General features: G+C 41.6%; 1 protein-coding gene across 3 annotated transcripts in view; it reads right to left on the bottom strand.

Moving 5' to 3' along the window:
* Positions 1 to 25,190, bottom strand: part of LOC144799091 (transmembrane protein 205-like) — a 212,725-nt gene that overhangs the window by 55,350 nt on the left and 132,185 nt on the right. For 2 of the 3 annotated variants that reach the window (XM_078670286.1, XM_078670293.1), the window contains exon 3: positions 10,021 to 10,184. In XM_078670286.1, the coding sequence (XP_078526412.1) occupies positions 10,021 to 10,184 (164 nt within the window). Of the gene's footprint in view, positions 1 to 8,351; positions 9,083 to 10,020; positions 10,185 to 25,190 lie in introns of those variants that run through there. The other variant, XM_078670299.1, reaches the window with a different exon arrangement.

Consider the following 25,190-nt stretch of genomic DNA (forward strand, 5'->3'; position numbering starts at 1 on the left):
CAAGAGGCTCAGTTACATTAAGCTGGAATAATTGAACCAAGTTATTAGTGTTTGTTTTACTGAAGGATCCCAAGAGACTCTAGGAAGAGACTAATGACAGCTACTGTATTGAGTCAAACATAGTAAAGCTTAAGCACACTTAAGACAGACTGTGGAGATAAAAACAAGCCTTGATAAATGCAAAGTGTAAATATGCAAATTGAATTAGATTGAATAATTCTGTGATATGTTGGATTTATAACGGAGTTAGCAAAGAAAGGTTAGCATATTTACAAGGTCAGTCAAGTATTATAACCTTAGGTAGTAATGTGAATTGCGTTAGGCTGTTATCTCCTGTCTTCCTACTGCAGAGTCTCCTAACAGAAGAAGTAATCAAGGACTCAGGTATGGTCCTGCATGAAGTTTCTTAGTTTAGTTTTAACTAACCCAATTAATCAAATTAGCCTGTCTTTTAGTGAAAGTGTTAAGTTATTCTGACATGTTATGTTTACTTGAAGGTGTCAAGATTCTGAGTCAGAGTTAAAACTTCTGTAAAAGTGTGAACAAGGGCCAGACGGATTAATGGTCAGTAATCACAACGTTAGTTATCTACCTAAGTTAGTCAAGAAGTCAACAGCTGAGTAATTGTTGTTAATATTGCACCACAGTGTAGCGTGAAGGCAGCGCAGAACATTCCTTAAGAAAAGGTCCTCGGCCCGGAGCACTTCCTTGAGAGAGACACAATCAACCGAAGATTAAATCTTGTATAATTTGTTGTGCGTCTCTCTGTCCACTTCCCCTTTCCCTGGGGGAGAAGTCAATCCAGTCAGAGTCAAAAATCCTGAGTGGGTTGGTTGATCCTTGAGGGAGTTGGGAGTTCGCAGCTCGAGAGGAAACGTCAGAAGAGTCTCGCAGGACTCCTCAACAGTAGACGAAGCCTATCTTCTCAAATTTAAAATAGTTTCCTTTCGAGTCTGCAAACTCACCCTCATGGATGCTTCACAGTTGTCACAGTTAGTCCAGAAGATGACTGTGGAGATGGAAAATTTACGTCTGGAGAATCAATCGCTTCGTCAGGAGCTAGATGAGACTAGGGCTGGATTCTCGACTTGGAGAGATTCCTCAAAGGAGAGGAAACCGGTTTTAGCGCCAGCCAGATTTGGAGCTGATGTTGTTCAGCCTCATACCTCAGAAGATCGGTCTGAACAACAACCAGTTCAAGTTACTGTGGTTACCCCTACATCTGTTCCTTTGGCTAATCCTGAAAGGTTTACTGGAGATAATAGCAGATTTGCAACATTTTTTAGTCAGTGTCAATTGCACTTCATGTGTAAACCTCAAATTTTTTCTTCTGATTCTGCTAAGGTAGCATTTATAATTTCTTATCTGGGAGGGGTGGCTGCGAATTGGGCGATGCCTTTAGTAGATAATAATGACCCTTTGCTTCACAATTTGCAGAATTTTAAATTGGCCATGTCCAGTTTATTCGCCAAACATACCTTAATTCAGTCTTCTGATAATGAGTTATTGAGTCTTCGTCAAGGGACCAAGGATTTAATATCTTATATTACTACATTTAATAGACTTCTGTCCGAAACTCATTGGCCTGAGGAGAAGAGAATTTCTTTATTTTATAGAGGTCTAAAAGACGATTTAAAAGATTCTCTTGCACATATAGTGAATTTGCCTGATGGATTTAAGGAATTTCAGGATCTAGTGGTTAGACTTGATCACAGATTAGGTGAACGTAGAAATGAAAAAACAAGAAGTGATTTTAGAAGTTCTCTAGTTAAAGTTGAGAAAAAAGAGTCAGATGTTAAGAATGTTTTTGTTGAACCTGTTTTACCGGGTGGATTCAAAGGGCCTTTAACTCCTGAAGAAAAAGAGCGGAGACGTAAAGGCAATTTATGTTTATATTGTGGCAAACCTGGTCATTTTGCCAAGGATTGTTCTGTAAAACCTGCAAAAAAGAAAGTTCTAGTTGTTGAAACTCTTCCCATTAAGCCGTCGGAAAACTGAAGTTCTCGAGGAAAGCAGAGATCGTTTCCTCGAGCAAAATTTCCTCTAAGATCTCCAAATTTGTCACTAATGTAACTACACATATTCCCAAACATTTTACTATTCGGATGGTTTTTATTTTAACTACTCTTCAAAGACATAGCATTCCTGTACTTTTGGATTCTGGGGCTACTGGGAATTTTTTCGATATTGGGTTTGCCCATAAACTGAATCTGAAATTTGTTACTAAGGAGGAACCTGAGTCTGTGAGAGCTGTTGATGGTTCGGTTTTGTCTTCTGGTATGATTCAATTTAACACCGAACCATTGACTTTGGTAGCGGATAATGGTCATACTGAGAAAGTGGTTTTTGATCTTATTGATGCACCCAGTTTTGGTGTCATTTTAGGCATTCCTTGGTTGGAATTACATAATCCCAGTATTGATTGGATTAAAAGGACTGTTACTTTAGAGTCTTCTTTTTGTAAGTTACACTGTTATCAAGAAACCAAAGATCCGGTGATGCCCCTTTTTTGTGCTGCTCTAACTGCGGAAGATAATAGGCTTCCAGTTGAGTATAGAAATTTTTCTAAGGTTTTTGATCCTGTTGAAGCAACCAAATTACCACCGCACAGAATTTTTGATTGCAGAATTGATTTAGTTCCTGGTGCTATTCTACCATGTAGTAGAATTTATGCCTTAACCGAACCTGAAAATGTTTATTTAAGGAACTATTTGGATAAGCTTTTGGAGTTAGGTTTCATTCGACATTCTACTTCTCCTGTTTCGTCTCCTCTTTTCTTCGTTTCGAAGAAGTCTGGGGATCTGAGGGCTTGTATTGATTACAGAAAGGTTAATAAAGCAACCATTAAGAATAGGTATCCATTGCCTTTGATTCCAGTGCTTCTTAATCAAATTAAGGGTTCTAGTGTTTACACCAAACTGGATCTTAGAGGAGCATATCATTTGATTAGAGTCAAAGAAGGTGATGAGTGGAAGACCGCTTTTCGTACGAAATTTGGTCTTTTTGAGTATACGGTTATGCCATTTGGTCTTTGCAACGCTCCAGCGGCCTTTCAATATTTTATTAATGAGGTCTTGCATGATCTGTTGGATGTCTGTTGCATCGTTTATATTGATGACATTTTAATTTATTCTAAAAATATGGAAGAACATGTACAACATGTTCAGTTAGTGTTACAGAAATTAAGAGATCATTCTCTATATGCTAAATTGGAAAAATGTGTTTTCAATGCTTCTCAAGTGGAATTTCTCGGCTATTGTTTATCACCTGAGGGGATTCATATGGATCCAAAGAAAGTCGAAGCAATTCTAACCTGGCCAATTCCTACTTCAATTAAAGACACGCAGAGAATTCTTGGATTTGCTAATTTTTATAGGCGATTCATTTCTAAGTTTTCAGATATTGTTACTCCCATTACCCAGTTATTGAAAAAAGGAAAGGTCTTCTCTTGGACTGAAGAAGCTGATCAAGCATTTTCATTGTTGAAGAAGGCTTTTACTTCTGCTCCCATTTTGGTTCATCCTGATCCTGATAGGCCTTTCTTTGTGGAAGCAGATGCTTCACAGACTGCTATTGGTGGGGTGTTGCTTCAAAAGGATGCAAATACTGGTCACTTCCATCCTATCGCTTTTTTCTCTAGGAAATTGCTTTTAGCTGAGCAAAATTATACGATTGCGGAACGTGAATTGTTAGCCATTAAAGATGTGTTTCAAGAATGGAGACATCACCTCTTGGGAGCTAAACACACTATTACTGTTTATTCTGACCATAAAAATTTACAATTTTATTCCACTGTTAAGGCTTTTACTCCTAGACAGATGAGGTGGTTACAGTTCTTTAGCGAATTTGACTTTTTAATTATGTATCGACCTGGAAAAAAGCAGCTGTTATCTGACACACTTTCACGATTAGTATGTGAGAAAGATTTAAATTCTGTTAAGGATCCCCCCAGTATTTTGCCTTTAGAAAAAATTGCTGCTGAAATCCATTCAGAAAGTTTTTGGGATTCTGTTAAGATGGAATTAAAAAATTTTGATGTTCATGAAGGGTTATTAAAAGAAGGTAATTCCATTAGAGATGGGTTTTTCTATCACAATGATAAATTGTTTATTCCCACAAGAGATTTACAGGATAAGGTCATGCAATGGAATCATGATTTGGCGATTGCTGCACATCCAGGTATTAACAAAACCCTGGATTTGTGTCAACGTCCTTTTTGGTGGGAAAAAATGATTTCTATTATTCAACAATTTGTGAAAGCCTGTCCAGTTTGTTCTCGTCAAAAGGCTTTACATGAGGTTCCAATGGGTTTACTTTGTCCTATGACTATTCCTCCTCACCCTTGGCATACAATCAGTTTAGATTTTATTACTGATCTCCCTAAGTCTAATGGTTTTACTACAGTTCTTGTGGTGGTGGATCTGTTATCCAAAATGGGACATTTTATTCCGTTACACAAGATTCCCTCGGCAATTGAATTCAGTGCTGTATTTTTATCTAATATTGTGAAACTTCATGGTCTGCCCTCAAAGATTATTTCGGATAGGGGCCCTCAGTTCATTTCTAAATTCTGGTCACAACTCAGCAAACTCTTGGGAATCGAGTTGGCTCTGTCTTCTTCTTTTCACCCACAGACGGATGGTCAGACGGAGAGATTGAATCAGCATGTTGAACAGGGTTTAAGATGTTTGTTAACTACCTCCTCTCACCCTTGGGATGAAGTGTTACCGTGGGCTGAATTTTCCTATAATAACACCACTCATTCAGCTTTGGGTTGTTCTCCTTTTTATTTTCTCACTGGGCAACATCCAAGATCTATTCCTATACTTTTACCTGATGAACAATTGTCTATGCCAGCAGTTACTGATAGGTTGACTCATCTGTTAGATATTCAAGATAAGGCTAGAAAACAATGGGTCAAAAGTAAGTTATCTATGAAAAGGACCGCTGATTCGCATCGTAAACCTTCCCCTTTGTATAAGGAAGGTCAGTTGGTATGGTTATCCACTAGAAACATTCAGTTGGAGGGTCCCAGGAAGTTGAAACCCAGATATATTGGGCCTTTTGAAATTAAGAAAGTTCTGAATCCTGTATCTGTGAAATTAGTTTTGCCTGAGGAATATGCTATTCACCCTGTTTTTCATGTTTCTCTGTTGAAACCTTTTGAACCTTCTACTCGAGCTGATAACCCACCACCGCCAGTAATTGTCGGTGATCATGTTGAGTACGAGGTTAAATCCATTCTAGATTCCAAAAGAATTCGGGGTGCCTTGTTCTATTTGGTTGACTGGAAGGGTTATGATCCTTCTGAGCGATCTTGGGAACCTGAGAAAAATGTTCATGCTCCTAGACTTGTTAGATCTTTTCATGCTCTGCATCCTGATAAACCTAGACCTGTAAGACGACCTTTGGGGGGAGGAACTGTTAGGGGTGTTACCGGTCGTCTTAATTAGATTCTGACCCTGGATTGATTCTGTGTACATTTTGTGAATTAAAAGGGTTAATTTAGTTAGTGGGTACATTTAGTTTATTATTTTTAATGTAAGGTTTTAATTAGAATCCTTTTAGTGATGATTTCAAGAAATAATTGCTTTTAGCAATGCTTGTTTGTTAGTTAATTTTGACTAGTGTAAATTCTTAGACTGTGCGCTCTTAGAGACAGGCTTGTGTTATTTCTAGATTGTGCGCGCATCAGTGACAGTCTCGTGTCAGCCCTCGCGCCTTGCGCTATGATGCTAGAGGCTCGCGCTGATCTCGTGGCTGAAGCTATAAATATATGCTTCAGCCAACTGCCAAGCGCTTCGTCTCTTGTTGTACTTGACGAGAGCTTCTGCTCCCGCTTAGCCCCCTTCTGATATTGCTATCTCCTTTTCCCTTCGATATCATTCAGAGCCCCTTATTCCCTCCTTGAGTAATCTAGTATTAAAACGCTCCGGAAACCCTAGCTGTCAGCTCAGCTGATTGATGGTGCCGACGAAGACGACGCGGCCGGTATTTTCTTCAAGGAAGCCGGGAGGTTTGTTTACTCGCTCCCTCTCTGCCGGCTGTTCGAGTCTCCAGGCTGCACAACGCTGTACCCAGTAAAAGGACAGTAAGAAGTTGGTTATTTAGAATTTGCCACGAACAATTTGACTCTTAAGTTAAAGTGGCAAAGGGTATTTGCTGGAGAGTATTTAAAACGCTTAAAGGAAAAAAGCATGCTATGAAAGAAACAAGCCTTGACAAAGGCAAGAGGCTCAGTTACATTAAGCTGGAATAATTGAACCAAGTTATTAGTGTTTGTTTTACTGAAGGATCCCAAGAGACTCTAGGAAGAGACTAATGACAGCTACTGTATTGAGTCAAACATAGTAAAGCTTAAGCACACTTAAGACAGACTGTGGAGATAAAAACAAGCCTTGATAAATGCAAAGTGTAAATATGCAAATTGAATTAGATTGAATAATTCTGTGATATGTTGGATTTATAACGGAGTTAGCAAAGAAAGGTTAGCATATTTACAAGGTCAGTCAAGTATTATAACCTTAGGTAGTAATGTGAATTGCGTTAGGCTGTTATCTCCTGTCTTCCTACTGCAGAGTCTCCTAACAGAAGAAGTAATCAAGGACTCAGGTATGGTCCTGCATGAAGTTTCTTAGTTTAGTTTTAACTAACCCAATTAATCAAATTAGCCTGTCTTTTAGTGAAAGTGTTAAGTTATTCTGACATGTTATGTTTACTTGAAGGTGTCAAGATTCTGAGTCAGAGTTAAAACTTCTGTAAAAGTGTGAACAAGGGCCAGACGGATTAATGGTCAGTAATCACAACGTTAGTTATCTACCTAAGTTAGTCAAGAAGTCAACAGCTGAGTAATTGTTGTTAATATTGCACCACAGTGTAGCGTGAAGGCAGCGCAGAACATTCCTTAAGAAAAGGTCCTCGGCCCGGAGCACTTCCTTGAGAGAGACACAATCAACCGAAGATTAAATCTTGTATAATTTGTTGTGCGTCTCTCTGTCCACTTCCCCTTTCCCTGGGGGAGAAGTCAATCCAGTCAGAGTCAAAAATCCTGAGTGGGTTGGTTGATCCTTGAGGGAGTTGGGAGTTCGCAGCTCGAGAGGAAACGTCAGAAGAGTCTCGCAGGACTCCTCAACAGTGGTTTAGGGTAGTTTAGTGGTGTTTAAGGTAGTGTAGTGCAAGCATGATTTTTGTGTGATGTTTTTAATTAGCATAAACCATAGTTCATTTATAACCATTTGCGTGATGAATGCGTGCGCAGTTAAAACCTGCGATGTAATGGTTTATGCTAAGTAAAAACATTAAACTAAAATCATGCATAGTAATGGTATGCGAAGTATCGATATACATCCGAGTATAACTGTCCCCGAGTATAACTGTCCCCTAAACTCTGAATTAATTAACAATAGCTGGCGCTCTGTGGACATCGACATTGTTCATAAAACAAACACCTCCCACCGGAAAAAATAAAATGGAATTTTGCTCTCCTCACCTCCAGTCTACTTGAGTTATATAACGTACTGCACACCTGCTGCCACCACCGGCCTTTTAAAAACAAGTGAAAATGTGTGCCTAAGGCAGTCTTTGGGTAATTATAATAAGTTATTTTTAAAAGATTTGACAAAGGCTTCTCCCAAAACTCTTTGTTGTAAAGCAGTAAAAGGAATGGGTGTTTTAGCTGAGAAACATCCACCCCAAACAACTCACCCTGCACAATCCCCTAAATTCCCAGGACTGAAGCCAGGGGGGCTAAAATAGAGCTTGGCCCTGCCACCTTCACACAGAGATGTGCAGCTGACTTTGAAGCAGGGAAAACACAGGGGCAATTGGATTGGAGCTGAATCCCATATATGTGAGCCTTTAAAACATAAATTAGCCACCACGACCGATAAAATAGTGCATGTGTGTGTACCACAAGCATAGCTTTGCCACTTTAAGTCTGTGTATGAAATCCAGCTGTCGGCTCTTTAGGAAATATTTGAAAACCACATACCAATTACATTATAGATTAACTCAAAGTTAAAGAATTGACAACACAAATTATACGTGTCTCTATGTGCTGCAAATGGCATTCCGAAAGTGAACCAGATTTGGTTTAATGGATTAATGGTCAATTTTAAATGTTTCAAAAATAAATATAAGCTACAGTAGTCTGAATATATTAAACATAATATTTGGTATTAAACAATAACCGACCTACATCTTCGATTTATTTCATGTGTTTATTGGTCTGTTTTGCCTCAAGAGTACCTACTGTGTGTCAAAGTGAACCTTTAGTATCCATGTTGTTCATGTTGCACTCTGTTCTACACAACAAGGGAAAACCCAAAAGGAATAACACTAGGGTCCTTGGGCGGTAACTTATTACACAAAACAGAGGACCCCAGTCATTTAGGATCAGGTGAATGATAGACCCACACTAAATAGTATGCGTGTCCTTTGTCCAGCCGGACAGAACTTTTATTTAAGCTAGAATATTTTATATTGGTTCATATAATCAACATTTATACACAAGTGGGCACAACCTGTGACCCACAGAAAACAAGACAAAACAAGTGAAAATAAATTATGTAAGGGCGCACAAGGCGGTCTGCACTAGTATTTCAGTTCAACAGACTTGGATTCTTATTAGCAAACCATTGCAAAAAACGTTTGTGACTTTTATAACAAACATATGGTGCTTTTGGGTCGACGATGTTTCGATGCAGAGAGAAATGCAAGCATCATCATCAGGACAAAAAACATTATGTCATGTTTGTCTTGAGAGCAAAATAGCTAGGCCTCTGCGTGAGGGACGCGAATTGCACAATGGGGGCGGGGGTACCGGTTCTGCACAATCGCAGGATATCACGGTTAAGCTCCGTCCAGGCCGGGTGGCGTGTCGCGTGATTGGGGGGATTTTAAAGATTCAAGAGATCCTGGAGTGCCGGCATGGCGGAAGGTATCTCCGGCGGGCAGAGTCTTGATAAGGTCTTGCTCGTCGGCATGACAATTGGGTTCTGGCGGTGATCGCTCAATTTATGTTCATGTTGCACAGCTGATGCCCCTGGTCTCTGTGTGCTAATGAAACTTGAAAATTGTTTCACTATAGAAATACAGAAACAATGTACTTTGTTAGTATTCGCTGGATAAGCTGTAATGAATGCAACTATATTTTCATAGGACTTTCTGAAAATATTCTTAGAGGACATACTGTAAGAATCTTCCTCAACCCTCTCTGCTCTATAGTTTCGACAAGATTCTATACTGAAACTTCAGTTGGCTCATTTAATACCTATACACCAAAGTTTACATTCTTTTACTTAAACATTTAATCTCCATCTTTCTGTAAATGCTTCTTGGAAGATGACTTAGAAAGGGATATTGCCTTGGGTTTGGATTATCACATATCTAGGCACCAGACTGTATTTTTAAACAATTTTTAATACTGATGTCAAAATGAAAAAATAGTCATGCAAAAAATAAAGCAGAATACTGCGTTGTCAACAAAAGCTAGAATGTTATTCTGCTAACCCTCTATAAGCAATTTATTCTACTCAAACAAACTCATATTTATGGGCTAGCTGGTGGTACAAATATTAAGATTAGGAGGGCAGCACTAATGTGATCTCCTTTCTATCCTGAACCCATCAAAAGTAGCAGTGTTCTGGATCTCTGTCCTTACACTGAACATATAGAGTATATATGTTTGATGAATAATTCTGCGACACTGTAAGCTTTGAAAGTTCTATGCAAGAAAGAATATTAAAGACAAGTCCTTGCTCAGATTGAAATTGTATGCCCCCCACCAGCCCAACCAAAATATTCTTAAACTCCACAACCTGGTTTAGTTTACAGCATGGCACAGACTGCTCCTCGCACTCCTTTGAGTTGTTCTGATATTTAATCAGCTCCCCAATCCCTTTCAGGAAGTGATTTTTGATATTTCATTCTGTCAGTTGCTGCATGCAAGCATCACGTCAGAAGAGATACATAACTCAAAAGGAGACACACCATGAGACACACATTACAAAAATGACATACCTGCTTTGTTTCTTCCTCTCCGAGAGTTTCAAGGGGGTGATACAGAGCAAATATAATGAGGTTAAAGAACGCAAATGCAGATCCTAAATGTAAATAGTAGGGCAAAAGCTGGCTCTGGACACATCCGTACATGTGCCTGGTTAGGTTGCTGCCAAGCACAGGACCTGAAACATAAAAGGTATAGTAAATTTAAGCTTATTTCAACCAATCATGATAGAATTATCCTAATGGTGAATCTTTTCCTCCCACTCCAGAGGTTCTCTTCCATTATCAATCAGTAGACTTCCTGGTAGGACTAGAAACTGGTCTACAGCTATTTAATTAACATCCCTGTCATTCATGCACCATGCACAGGCACGCCCACTTCCCATGTAAAGGTGCATACTTTTAAAGTTTCCTTCCTCTAAAAAAAGAAGCCAATCATTGTTTTTTTATTCATCAATGGATAATGGGTTGGCATGAGGGATCTGATAATTGTAAGGAACCAATGGACTAGAAGTAACAAACTCACCATGAAGATAATGTTACTCTACTCCTACATACAGGCTCTCAACCAGAGTTTAGATTCCACAGCAAGTACAGCAGAGGTGGAGGGAGAACAGGTAGCTTATGCTAAACAATCATATTTTGTAAGACCTAAAAGTCAGATTGCGCATTACTCAGAAAAGAGGCCTCTAGAGAACAATGCCTTTAGAATGCATGTGTGTTTGCCACATAGCTGCTCTACATATTTAACTAAGAGGCACATTTCTGGAGATCCCCACCATGCCACCTAAGCTCGGTTGGACAGTGGCTTGAGGGTCTATCTGGCACTGTAGATAATAAGTGTGAAATTCATGATGAGCTTCGCATTGGTGTTCTTATAAGCATATCAGCCTCTGAAGGGAATGAAGACGTGTTTTGTAGGATGCCGTACTCTGGTTTTATTTAAGTAAAATAAAGGCGTCACACCAGACGTCAAGGTGGCGCAGCTGTTTAAACACAAAAGGGCAGGAACAATCTCCTCTATAGAAATGAATTCAACACCTTCAGACAAAAAGTGGAAAGTATCTAGAAACCACCTAAAATACTCTATACGGGTGAAAGACCAAAGAGCCTGGAGCGCCTCAAATGCACCTGCCAAACTTTATGGTGCTTAGCAAACACTGTTTCTATTTTTTAAACCAGACTCTTGTCCTAAGGTACCCAATTACAAGGAGCATGTGCATCAAGTCAATCAGATATTGCTGGATGACGACAATAGCAGTGGAGGATTTTCCTGGCCAATTTCTGTAGGAACATATGGGTGCCAGATGTACTTTGCCCTTGTCAATTTCACGAATCATTTGGAAAGATGTCTAGGGAAGAACAGGACATTTTCCACCAGTAAAGTGAGTTAATATTTAGTGACAAGGCACAATGATTGAAGCAATTGTGATTATTAAAGACTATCTCCTTAGGAACCAGACAATAGGCCCTATGCCAACTGATGTTTGAGGGGGATGCAGAACCCAAAAGCAGCTGGAGCTGCCACAATGACCAGGTATCTGGTGCAATTTCTGATTCTCTGAAAGACTGTCAGAATCAAAAAAAGTTAAATGAAGGTGTCGGGGGACCTGAAGCCCACCTTAAGGAATTTGAGACAGGTGATGATCTAAAGGGCAATTTGGTCGCACTTGGATTTCTTGTGGGACACAAAGACATAAGTGTAAGGGCACACCGAGTCCTTGAGGATGGAAACAAGGATTTAATACTAAGGTTCAACTGGTAAGGACTTTGAAATACAAACAGGAAGTGTCCTGCACGTTACTGAACAGCTTCTTTGTCAAACAAAAAGTGGACACGGTGCAGAGCTAAGTGCAGCCCATTATTTCCTGGCTGGGAACAAGCGTGAATGCCCTGATTAAACTCTGCTTGCCTGTCCAGCTGCCAAACCTTGTTTGTGAGAAAGCCGTCAGCCAGGTGAAAGAGTCAAGAGACAGAGAGCCTAAAAGCCTTCTTTACCCCTCACCAAGGATCATGAGACTAACTCAAAACTAACCTACAAGTTCAAGTGAGCGGAGTAACGACTGCCTAGTGAGTACACTTGAACCCTCTAGCGCCTTTCTTGTATTCAGTATCCTTTGCTTCTGGTTTGTGTGCAGAGGCCTAACAACAAGTTGGTCTGTGAACTAGCCCGATCGAGAGGCCTTGAGTGGTCCTAGTGAGCATCCCTTATTCTGCTGAGCTCACACCCCACCGTCCATGTATATCAAACTATGGCCTGTCTCCTACATCTGTAGAGTCGACACTCTGAGTATGGAGGCACTGGGCTTGAGCTGCTATCCACGTTATAAGTGGCTGGCACCACACACAACAAAACCAGGAGATAAGCTTATCGTCCAACAGCTTGTAACTCACTTTCCAGAACTCAGAGGTATTTCATATTTATACTGTCACTGCTGTGCTCTTATACAACAATATTTTCTTTTATTTGTGTAGTGCTAGAGGCACTCTTGTGGTTTGACACCCTGTGATGACCTTTGACTACCATTATTTTCACTGACTTTAATGTGTCATTTTATCCTAGCCTGTATGTACGACGGTCCTGCATATGCCTGTTTCTCGTAAAGGTTTCTTTCTTGTAATCCTGCAGTCTTTCAGTGGGAGCTGTCACGGAGTAGACAGCCTTGCCAAGAACAGAATGTGTGGGATATGCATGAAAGCGTGAGAGGGAGAGAGAGTTATGGAATGTACTGTGGTTTCGAAGTGCAGTGTTGTAGGCAGTGATGCACACATTTGCTCAGTGTTGTACATTGAGAGATGAAGTGTGTGAATCTATAAGCAGTTGTGCACAATTGTGCGTTGTGCAGTACATTGGTGAGAATTATGTAGTTCTTACTATTGGCTTTGACATGGCCTCATGTCATCTTGTTTTCTGACGTTGCCTTGCTTCAGCTTTTAGCTTTTCTGCGTGCACAGCAGTGCTTGCAAGATGTTTGAGTTATTCACGTTCAAGGATTGTTTTTTGTTTAATGTACTCTGAAAGGCTTTGTGAGCTTCGTCAAGATAAAGGCTGGAACATGCGAGATTTGCAGAAGGGGACGTGAGAACTCCTTCCTGCCATGGGAATGCTTGCTTGGAACCTGGCCAGTTCTGGTAAGATTTCTCTGGCCCGGTGGGAGGTCTTTACTGAATCTTCTAGCGTGTTTAAAACTGAAGGTTGTTGACTCAGAAACCGAGAGTTTAGAATCTGAGTGGGGACGGACGCATCTACCTCGGAGTGTGGAACCCCTGGTTGCTGAGGCTCTCAATCACGGCTGTTTAACTTCCCCAGTCTGAGATGCAGTGTTTGCACCAGGTGATGTATTGAGTTTTGGTTATTGCCATTGTGATGTTTGGCCAGTGGCTTTGATCATTTGATGTATTTTCTTTGTGACGTGTGAGTGAGTCAAGGTGCACCTCCAAAGTAATCATTTGATGTATATATAGCTTTCTGATCTCTTGTAGGACGTCCCAGTATATTTGCTTGAGTCTTATTTCATGGTATTTGCTGCTTGTTTATTCATCAGTATTATTCATGCATTACATTTACCAAGTGTGTTATTATTGCTACATATATATATATATATATATCTTTGTGTATTTCAATCTTGTGCATTTGGCATCTGGGAAACCCTTTTTGTTAGAGAGCATTGTGTAAAATAAAACCCCAAGCCTTATCTTAAGAGAGAGTCATTGCATTTTGTAAAATAAAACCCTTTTCTAAAGGTGTTGTTTGTTTTGTGTTATGTCTTCTGTATTCGCATTGTGGATACCGTGTGGAAGATTCAGTATTATCTGATAGGCGCAAGCAAGACAATTTGGTATTTGTGATCAGTAGTATTGTACTCTATAGGAGGAGCTGGTACAATTAATATTTGGTTTTGGTGGGCAGGTTGTAAACTTGATGTTTACAAAATGGAAGCCACAACTGGGTACCATTCACTTGATTGCGCATGTTATATGTGCCATATAAGATTTTACAGTAATTTTATTTGTGCTGTATTGTGCTTCGCTTTTTCCAATGTTCACGATCATTTAGTGATAGCGAGTGGTGTACAGCTTACATATCTACGGGTCTTGGCCTGACTATGTATTTTCATTTGCATTACTGGTTTACTTATATTTTTATGTTGTGCTTTTTACTATTTAAGCATTGTTTTACTGTAAATATATTCATATATATTTTGAGATATTTTTAAAGTGCTATGTCTTTTACAAAAATGTACAACGCTGGCTGGATATTCACATATTCCTTGCATCAGTGATAACAGTGCCATATTGCACCAAGTCATATCCAACATGATCTCAATTCAGATAAGCCTTGATTGATTGTCCATGTTTACCCAGTGATCTGAGAGGGTTTGGGTGGAGGCCAATGTTTCATAGCAGACTGAGTACTCAGTTAATTGGTTAGTAGGGAACACCAGCAATCTCACCTCTGTTAGTGCTTGGCTGTCCCCGCGATTTCAAGGATCAGGGGAAAAGCTTTCAGCTCCAGTACACTACCAAATCTGATCTGTCCAACGAGGCACTGATAGAGAAATCTGCAAGCTCAGCAGCCAAAAAGAATCATCAAAAGTCACTTGTGACAAGAAAGGTACTTAACTTTGGTAACACCCTTTCTGGTGTATACTCTATCTAACCCTGATTCCTCACCTTAGAAATTTCCCAGGCACAAGACTGGATCTGGAATTTGTCATAGTAATTACTCCAGTGCATCGATAGGTGGAGGCATGTGACTCCATGATGGACTCACACAGCCTCAGGACGTGGTAGCACAGAGCTGTAAAAAGGTACCACCCTGTATGCTGACATCCGTTATCTGAGGAGCTATTGAGTGTGGATCAGATGTGACAGACTGGAAACGTGTAAGTACACAGAATCTAACTTAGGAACGTTTTAGAACATTAAAAGTCCATTCCACAGAAAGGGGAGAAGAATGGTCATAGAGGGATCTGCAGTTAGAGTATTCATCTGAAAGAGTGTTACTGAAGGTAAAAAACGTTTTCTTCTGATGGATACTTCTAACCACAGATTTCTCAGCTTTTGAATAAATACCAAAAAATAATGTTCCAAAGGTTAGAAGTCTGAGAAGCGGTTTATACCAAGACCTCTTGAAGGACCAAGCAGGCGAAATGGCCATTTCTGCGGACTTGACTGATGAGCGAGTAATTCGTGGTGAAGGCGTGTTTTATACGCCCATGTTGCAGCCTGGCAGATGTCCAACATCGAAACAACCCTAGCCAAGGCCGCATTGGCGGCCTTGGCTCAGGTAGGATGAGCCTGAAGGCCCTCCGAAGTATCCTTGTTGACAAGGGCATAGTATGTTTTTATGCACCGCACAGGATGACCCCCCTTTAACAGGTTCACTTCTGAACCACCTTTCTCTTCTTAGCAGCTCCAAAGCCAATAAAAAAGCTTATCTAACCAGTGATCCCTAGTGTGATCAATGTAAGAGCTAAGGACTCTTCTCCGGTCCAACTTGTGGAACCTTTCTTTCTTTTTAGGGAGGTGTAGCACAGCAAAGAATGCAGGCAGAGTGATGGACTATTCTACGTCTAACACCAGTGTCGGCAGAAAGGAAATGCAAGTTCGTAGCACCAATCTGTCCAGGAAGAAAGCGGTATAGAGATGTTGCACTGATAATGCCTGTACCTTGCTGACATAGCACGCAGATGTAACTCAAATTAGGAATACCGTCTCAGTTGTCAGCAATCTCAGTGAGTGTGCATTGCCTCGAAAGGTGTGCACTTTAAAAAAAGGAGCAAATTAATATTACATATAAAGAGCAGAGGAGAGATTATATCTCAGAGGGCTTTAAAAGAACGGGTAACTTGACCAATGAAGTTTGGTCAGACAAACGTAGAAAGATATAAAGGGCCAACACATAACCTTTAATAATGCCCACTGTAAAGCCTCACGAGGCCAGAAATAAAATAGGCCTGCAGAGGACCAACTTGACTTTCTCCTCATTAAGCCACAATATTGGTCCAACAACAGAAAATAGATTTAGTTGGTGGGCGTCTATACCCAGGGATGATATTCATTACTTCAGATCGTAGATCAAATCTAATATGCGCACTCATTCTCCACATATGGGGGTGCAGACTGTGGAGATTTGGGTGCTGGACCCTTCTTGTTCCTGAGACAGCTTTCCCTTGATGGGCCAGTGGAAGGTTTTTATGGATAACCAAATGGCACAAAGCACCAGAGGACTGATGTGACTCCTCTGTTCCATCTGAGACTAAAGCCCCCTGATTCCCACGTCTCCCACGTGACTGTCCCAGCCCAGAGACAATTCATCTGTCTGGAGTATGGAGGGCACCCTGTCTGTCAGTCACCAAGGAATGTCATGGGTTACTTTTTTCCAAGATGCAGATGTTGTCCAAGAGGCAACCCCAATGCTGTGCCCACTGCAGGCAAAGAGCCTGCATGTGCCAATGGGCACAGGGAACCAGCAGGATGCACTAGAGCAGAAGCATTTGAACCGCACACAGCACAGCCCAGAGGTGAGCCTGGGACATTGGGATTATAACTTTAATGTGTGGACTTGCTGCAAGGGTGGAAAGTCTTTGAAGGCCACACAGTTCAGGATGGCCCCAATTGCAGGAATCCTCTGTGTAGGCTGCTGTGGGGTTTTCAGCTCATTGATTGAAAACTCCAGAGATTACCAAACTGAGACAGTTGTGTGCACGTGGTCTGTGGCGGACTGCTGGGAACCCACGTTCAACAGACAGTTGTCAAACTAAATGTATCCCAGGCCGCGAATACTGGCCATACCTGGTTCCATAATCTATCTTTATATGCACCTGAGGACTGAGGTGAGTTAAAATGGTAGAACAGTAAACTGGAATTATTCAGACCCCACCCCGAACCGAAGGAAGTCTCTACAGGATGGGCATATCGAGTATGCAGCCTACAAGTTCAAGGACATCACCCAGTCCCCTGGCTCCAAAGTGAATATTCTTCTGAACACAGGGGTTCAGACGTCGGATGTCTAGCCCTCTGACTTTTTTGGACACCAAAATATATCGGGAGTAACACTCCTTGCCCTTCTCTCCCCAGGAACTTTCTCTATGACCTCTTGCGCAATTGAGGTTGAACTTCCTAGGCAATAATAAGTCAGAGTAAAACCAGGTGGGACAGAAGTCTAACAATGTAAAATAGAAAGCTGTAATAATGTTGATCAATTAACAGCATCCACTTGCCAGCCAGACGGGAAAAAGAGGACTCTGCCCACAACCGACCAACTATGCTTGGCCATGAGAGGGGAAGAGAAATAAAAGGGGCTTGGTTGCAACTGCAGCAAATGTGAAGAGGAGGAAGACTGAGGTCCTTGCTGATATCCTCGGTCTCTGCTGCCACCACACGCTCTGGAGCCACAAAAAGGATGTGCTGGTTGCTTGCAGGGGTTGATGGCATGACCCAGAGAGTATCCCCTAAACTTTCGATATTACTGGTGGAACTTACAGCGAGGGATTGCAAACCCAATAAGCGGGCCATAGCACTAACGCAGAGATAGCTTCTTCATCAAAAAACCCGGAAACATCAAAAGGCATATTCATAAGGGATGCTTTCAGGCCCCCAGAAAATCCTGTGCCCATCAGCACGCCCTTCCAGGGATTAAAGGCCTGGATTTTGCTGAACTGTGGGGGCTGTGGACACATAGTTCCTGAACCAGAAGGCCACGACGTGATGCCCATGTACGTTCCAGCTTATTGACCTTACTGTGGGCCTGCCCTTGTCCTTTGTCTACACTGACTGTTGCTAGGATTTATAATCCTGTTTATGACCTTCAAATTAATAATAGAAATTCCCCGGAAAACCTGACCGGTACATATGTGAAAAACGAAATCAGAAAGATTGTTTTAAGCCCTGAAGAAGTCCGGCAACGGACGAAACGCGTCGGCTATTCGCAACTATCAAAAAAAGCAAAGAATGAATAAAAACTGAATAAAAGAAAGAAAATCAAAGTCACAAGATTGTGTGTATTTTGTGTACGTTTGGGAAAACCAATACTTTGTTTATTTATATGTTTCTCTTTTAACAATTGTTTTGCAATGGTGCATAACTCTTGAAGGGTGCTGTCCAATTTCAAAAATCAGTTTTTACTGGGTGATAGGCTGTCTATCCTCCTTAAGGCCCGTGTGGGGATCACGTGTCTGGACTTAGCACCTTCTGTTCTTATATAACGCATGGTACTTCAATAGTAGTGTAGATTGTTCCTTTTATTCCCAGTTCTCTTGTCATATCCAACCTGGAATTTTGTCATCCACATAACTCAAAATATGTTGTGTGTTTTTTTTACCTTAAGACTCCACCTGCTACAAACAGGTGGAATCTCTGGGTGAAATTCTGAGAAGAAATGAAGAATCAGGGGACTTGGGACCCTTGCTTATTGCTCACTTCTAAAGTGACTCTCAAGGTCTCACTTGGTATTGGCCGCTATTACCGCTCATCCGGAAATAGGAACTGTGGGGCAGAGGATGGAATGATTTGTTGCATTAATGAGGCCATTAAGAGGGGCATTATCATGGAATTATTTTTCTAAGTTGTGTAAACCAACAAGATCTTGGCTTGCATTTTATTAAAACCATGAGCAGATAAGACAGCATTCTTGAACGTAGGCTTAGCAGTAAATGCTTTAGCATGGTCACAGAGAAAAACTCTTTAGTCTGGTTTGACAGTCGACACCCTACAGCCCTCGAGAGGCTTCCATTAGGGTAAAATCTGTATACCACCAGACATTTGTTGACCAAGCAGAGACCTTGATAGAAAAATGTACTGAAAAGAATTACCAATAAAATATTTTGAGGAAATGTAACACCAGAATAGAAATAACAATAGGGAAGCCCTAAGAGAAACTATATCTAGAACAACGACAATGAGCATCACTTGTGCAGCCACTTAATATTCAATTTCAAACCAACTGAAAACAAGGATTAATAAACAGTGAGAAATCCAGAATTTTAGGGCTCACCATTATGAGAAACCCTTGGTCACCTTCAAAAAAATGTAACCGCATTGGACGGTTGTGTTGGAGAGAGTGTGGATTGGAGGAACCTTTATGCATAAATGACAGGAGTGTCTGCATACCAATCCTTTTGAGGCGGATACAATGATTTTAAGATTACCTTCTCCCTACCAACCTGCCCTCTGTTTTAATTTGTCTCTTCTCCCCAAGGCTGACAAACCAAACTAAAGCAGACCAAATACTGATATTGAACTGCATTGGAGCAGCAAAAACCACTCTTGCTGAACATTGGAGGAAAAGGGACACCCCCAACCCTTCTCAATATATTATCTCTGATTTTGGAAAATAGTAGTGAGGGGGAGAATACTGCGTGCAATGGTTGAGAGTAATGCACATTTTGAAGTGGTTTGAGGATCTCTAATCGAATTCCTACCAAGGGGCTCCTGCCCAGTACGTTTATGAGCCCTGAATGTATTATTCCACCATTAAGACAAAAATAGTGATATAATATATATATATATATATATTTCCTACTAGCGGTCGCCAGTAGGTAGTTATAGTTAGGATTGGCTACCATAGGAAATCCGCAACATTCTATTGGGAATAACTCTGGCGCCACTTGAGGAATTTGTGTGTAATTTTCCAAAATTTTGGCCAGCTCCGCTGCGCTCCTTCCCTGAAAGTTTCGGGGGGATTCGTGAAGTGGGGGCTGAGAAAAAAGGGGGGTCCCAAAACGTGTTTTCCCCATGTTAATTTCCATAGGACGGTCTGACAAGTCTACAGCCCGAACCGCTGAACGGAATTACGCCAAACTTGGCAAAATTGTAGGGACTGGTACGCAGATGTGCCTTTGCTATATTTGCTGAAAATTGCTACAGTGGTTTTTTTGAAAATTAACTTCATAAACACATATATCTATAGGCGCGCTCCGAGCGCTCACCGGTACGCGTACCGGGGAGCGCACCCGGCGCGGTACGGGAGTGCGCGAGCGGAAAGCTGATTGGCTGTCAGGTGTCTGTCAACATTCTAAACAGTCCGGAGAGTCCGCCATCTGGTGTCTCGGTAGAATCGAGACACAAGAGGTGAAAAAGAAAGGGGGAAATTATTAAAAGGGGGCAGGGTAGACACCCCCTGACCCCCTAGGTTTTCTGAGGGGGCCTAGAAGGACCCTGAAGGGCAAAAAAAACTTTTTTTTTTTTTTAAATTTTCGCGGGGTAAGCGCTGGGTACGTTCCCAGGTGCGCGCTCCGGTACGCGCACCCTGAGCGCACCACAGGGAAAAAGAATGTAAAAAATTATAGTAAAAAAATAATTTTCAGCAATGCATCCTTTCACATGGCGCAAGCCCCATGTGAAAGGGCCTGAGTCAGTCTTACGCTTGCTGTGAGGCAGGCGCAAGATTTTGTTGCAACGGCGTCCTAAAAGAGACGCAGTGAAATCTCATAGATTTCACTGCGTCACTTCTACGACCCTTCCTTGCGTCAATATGCCCCCTTTGCATACATTATACCTGGCGCAGGTATAATATGGCGCAGGGGTTTACAAAGTGACACATCTACCTAGATGCGTCACTTTGTAAATATGACTCAACAAGGCCCTTTTTTTACACCACTGGTGCGTCACAAAAAGTGACGCACCGGCGGCGTAAAAGTGACGCATGGCCTCATAAATGAGGCCCTCAGTCTTCTACTCTCACTTTTTCTTTCACTTTCTCTGTCTCTTTACTCCCTTACTCACCTTGTCTCACACTCACTTGCCTTTATCCAGTCTGTATCTCCACTCTTTCCTAAACATCACTGCTCTTTTCTTACCCTTCCATACCCCCGTTCCTTTACTACATTTTCTTCACTTATCCTCATTCCCCATGTTCACTCTCCTTCTCCTCACTCACCTCCCACACTCACCTTCTTTCAGTCCCCCTACTTCACTTCCCCTCTCGTCCCTTTCTTTGCTTTCTCACTCATTTTCCTCTCCTCTCTCACTGCACTCCACTTCAGTTACTCTTTTACATTTTTTTTAAGAATACAGCTCTTTTTTGAGAATTGGAGGTAGTTCTAAAAAGAACTTTTTTTTTCTTCTTTTGTTTAAACAAAAACAGGGAATGGCAAACTGCTCAACAGGAGCAAAAAAAAAAAATCCAAGTTAGGGCTGGGGACGGCAGCGGTGGTTCTCCAATGCTCGAGCAATTATCAAAATACTTTGTTCCCCGTAACAAATTAGGGCATCACAATGTTTGCATTTGATGGATGCCTCATTAAAAATAGGCTGAATATTTGGGATCAGCTCCTGTGGTCGCCCCCTCACCGATGCAGTTGCTCCTCCAGTTGAAGTAGAGGCACCATCTCTTGGAGCCTCTCGTGCCAGAGCCCTGACACTCTCCCGGGCATAGTTCTGGGGATGCCTTATCTGGACGTGGCGAATAATGGTAGAATTACCAAAACTGTACTTCCTTCGGGGGTCTCCTCTGGAAAGTACAGTATGGCAGATCTTACACTCCACCTTTGGAGCATTTACTTTTTTAAATCCCTCAGGAATATCAAAAAATTTCCAGATGAAATGTTCTTTCACCTTCGGCTGAGGAGGCTCTTCATCTATGAATCCATCTGACTCCTCACTGATACTGGATGCTCTGGCAGCCATTGTATCCACAGATTATAAGCAGAGAAAAAAAGAGGTCTTGCTCTCACCAAAGTGAAAGAAGAAGTGAAGGAAAAGGGTGGGGTTTTTATTCTTTGGAAAAAAAATCTGTTAGCAACCAATGAAAATTGTTATTTTAAGTTCACATGACTTGACGCGCTTACGCTACGCGCACCGGAGCGCTTCCGGGGGCGCTCACGCGGCACGAACGTAGGCGCTTCCGGAGGCGCTTACGTGGCGCGAACATAGGCGCTTCCGGGGGAGCTTACGCGGCGCGCCTGAGTGACGTTTTGGTAGCTTTACGGAAATGCAAAATCATTTTCATTCGGAAAATCAAAAATACTGCTTTATAAGTATGGTACAGAATGTCTTGCATTATTATTTAGTTTTCATACATATTTTTTTTTACGAACGCAGAAATAGCGCTCTTGGGAGCACTTACCGGTGCGCGCACCATGAGCGCTCCAAGTCAAAATGATACGGGTAAGCTTACCGGTGCGCGCACCCTGAGCGCTCCAAGTCAAAATGATACGGGTAAGCTTACCGGTGCGCGCACCCTGAGCGCACTAGGAAAAAATTATTTTAAAAAAATATATACATTGAACAAATATATATATATTTTTTTAAATATAATTATTATTTGTAAAAAACAGCTTATAAAAAAAAGAAACGTAGGTTACAAAGTCGATATACAAAGGAATTAGCTTTTTAAAAAACTATGAAATTCACTGAAAAAACCATAGGTTTCACAAACGTTATAGTTAGGAATTAGCATTTAAAAAACCTTTGAAATTCACTGAAAAAACCATAGGTTTAACACTTGTTATAGTTAGGAATTAGCATTTAAAAAACCTTTGAAATTCACTGAAAAAACCATAGGTTTCACACCAGTGATGTCATCAGTGATGTCACTGACCATGTCATGAATGATGTAATATGTGACATCAGCAGTGGATTGCGGGCGCGCGAGTTATAGTGAGTCCAACTAACAATAACGTGGGAATTTCAATGGTTTTGTATGAGTAAAATGTTCAGATAACTATAACTAGTGTTAAACCTATGGTTTTTTCAGTGAATATATATATATATATATATATATATATATATATATATATATATATATATATATATATATATAATGATATATCTTTAGAAAAATAAGTTGTAAAGAAGAGGCCTAAATAGGAAAATAAGTTTACATGTTAGGTGATTAATGAACTATAATCTTAATCTGAGGATCCTAGGAGAAATGGTGCAGCAGAATATTAATTGGACTTTCTCTGCAAGATTGGGTGGGTGTGTGGTAAGGGAGTACAGATGTTTACTACTGTAACACATTAATGTATCATGTTATATATTAGAGGATGACTTGAACATTGGAAAACACCAGCTGTAATTAATTATTCAGATGTTTTTACGAACTGATAATTAACAAAGTCAATAAAGGTAGAAGGCATTACCATGGTATTCCAACGAACTATTGTGAAGTAACACTCCTTCTGGCAGACTCCATTTAGGTGTCAAATGCAAAAAGAACAAATGATGGACAGAATGCTGCAGAATGTCAAACATTCACCCCAGTATAGAGATCTGGGCCTAGGTCCATTGTTTAGAGGCAGCTTCCTAACTTTTGAATATTCCCCAGGTGTCAGACTCGATCTGGAAACATTTCAGCAGTACCTCTGCGAGTCTATAGGTGGCATTGTGCTGCTCCACAGTGACGTCATTCTTCTCTGGAAGGGACTTGCAGGGACTATAACGGTGCACTCCTATGCTCTTAGGTCAGTTGCTTTCACAATTGTCTACCCCCCAAACAGAGCCGCGAATGAAATTTTTGTAATCAATTTTCACCCCGAGTGGGCTGGGTATGCTCAGACGTGAGTCCCAGGCTCTCCACACCACTGGAGTCAAGCTATCCAGGCTGATGAAGGCTGATAGCCAGAAACCGGTCCTTGGATGCTTGATTCCGGTCTGGGAAAGACATGGCTTGGTAATTCGGACTGGACTGTTCCCATGAGGCACAGGGTCGGAGCCGATTTGCATATAGCCAGTGTCTAACCCAGGGTGGTGTGGAGTGCAAAAAAACGATGGATTTAGGCCCAGATCCTTGTACTGGGGTGAATGTATGACATTGTTCTACATTCTGTCCATCAACTGTGTTTTTTGCAATTTTCACCCCGAGTGGGCTGGGTATGCTCAGACGTGAGTCCCAGGCTCTCCACACCACTGGAGTCAAGCTATCCAGGCTGATGAAGGCTGATAGCCAGAAACCGGTCCTTGGATGCTTAATTCCGGTCTGGGAAAGACATGGCTTGGTAATTTGGACTGGACTGTTCCCATGAGGCACAGGGTGAGAGCTGATTTGCACATAGCCAGTGTCTAACCCAGGGTGGTGTGGACTGCAAAAAAACGATGGATTTAGGCCCAGATCCTTGTACTGGGGTGAATGTATGACATTGTTCTACATTCTGTCCATCAACTGTGTTTTTTGCAAATGAAAATTGGTGTCACAAGTGTGCAGATTCCTAGGATTGGGATATTGTTAGTGGATAGAGTCCAATCACAGAATGGATAGGATTGGAAGAATCGGTAAGGAATCTGCGGATAACAGAGTCTCTACCAGAAAGAGTGTTAATGAGGGTAAGCAACTTGTTCTTCTAACAGACACTTCTATCCGGAGATTGCATTTTTTTAATAGATACCAAAGCAGTACCTATTTGAAGGAAGGTCTATGAATGCAGTCAATCCAGAAAGCCCTCCAAGACCAAGCGGGCAATACGGCCTTCTCGGTGAACCTGACTGTCTACAGCAGTGCTTCGTAAACTTATGGAATGAGGACATCTGGATACCTGGCAAATGTCAGGATAGGGACTGTGTGTGCCAAAGCAGTAGCAGCTTTGGCCCTAGCAGAATGATCAAGCAGTCCTCCCGGAAGCTGCCTTTTAGCCAAAGCGTAGCAGATCTTTTGCACAGCCTTGCCTTTTTTTGGTCCAGATATAGTTGCCAAGGAGCAGCAACAACTCCCACAGTGGCCGTTGTTCGATCAGGACTTGTGCGCCATTCCTGAGGCTCAGCTGCAGGCGCTGCATAATCAAGGACTCCGGAGGCTGAACCATATAGCTTCATGGCTCCGCAGCGCAGCGCACAACATTAGTAGTGCGAGCACTTACAGTTGTCAAACTGAACATAACTGCCACCCGCTCTTGCCCATGGGTGGACCGCCTATAGGTGTCTTGTCTCGACTGCGCAGCCGTTGGGCAAATCATTACAGCCCCTCTCGTGAAGTGACATAAAATGAATCAGAATGGCACGGGTGAATGTAGCCTGAGCTAGCACTGCTGAGACAGCCCCCAAGCTGCAAGCAGTGTGGACCGGCGCTGCCAGCTTTGCTCAGACAGTGCTAATTATTATACTGCAGAGCTCCAACGCTTGACAGGTGAGCAGGCGCTATAAGGCAGGACTTTGCATTTTAGTGTGGTGATGTGGAGCACCATACTGAAATATGTTACTCTAACCCATGATGTATGGTATTTGGCAGGGCTGTCCAGAGAACCCCA

This window comes from Lissotriton helveticus, chromosome 1_2 (assembly GCF_964261635.1).
Source record: "Lissotriton helveticus chromosome 1_2, aLisHel1.1, whole genome shotgun sequence".
NCBI classification, from domain to species: domain Eukaryota; kingdom Metazoa; phylum Chordata; class Amphibia; order Caudata; family Salamandridae; genus Lissotriton; species Lissotriton helveticus.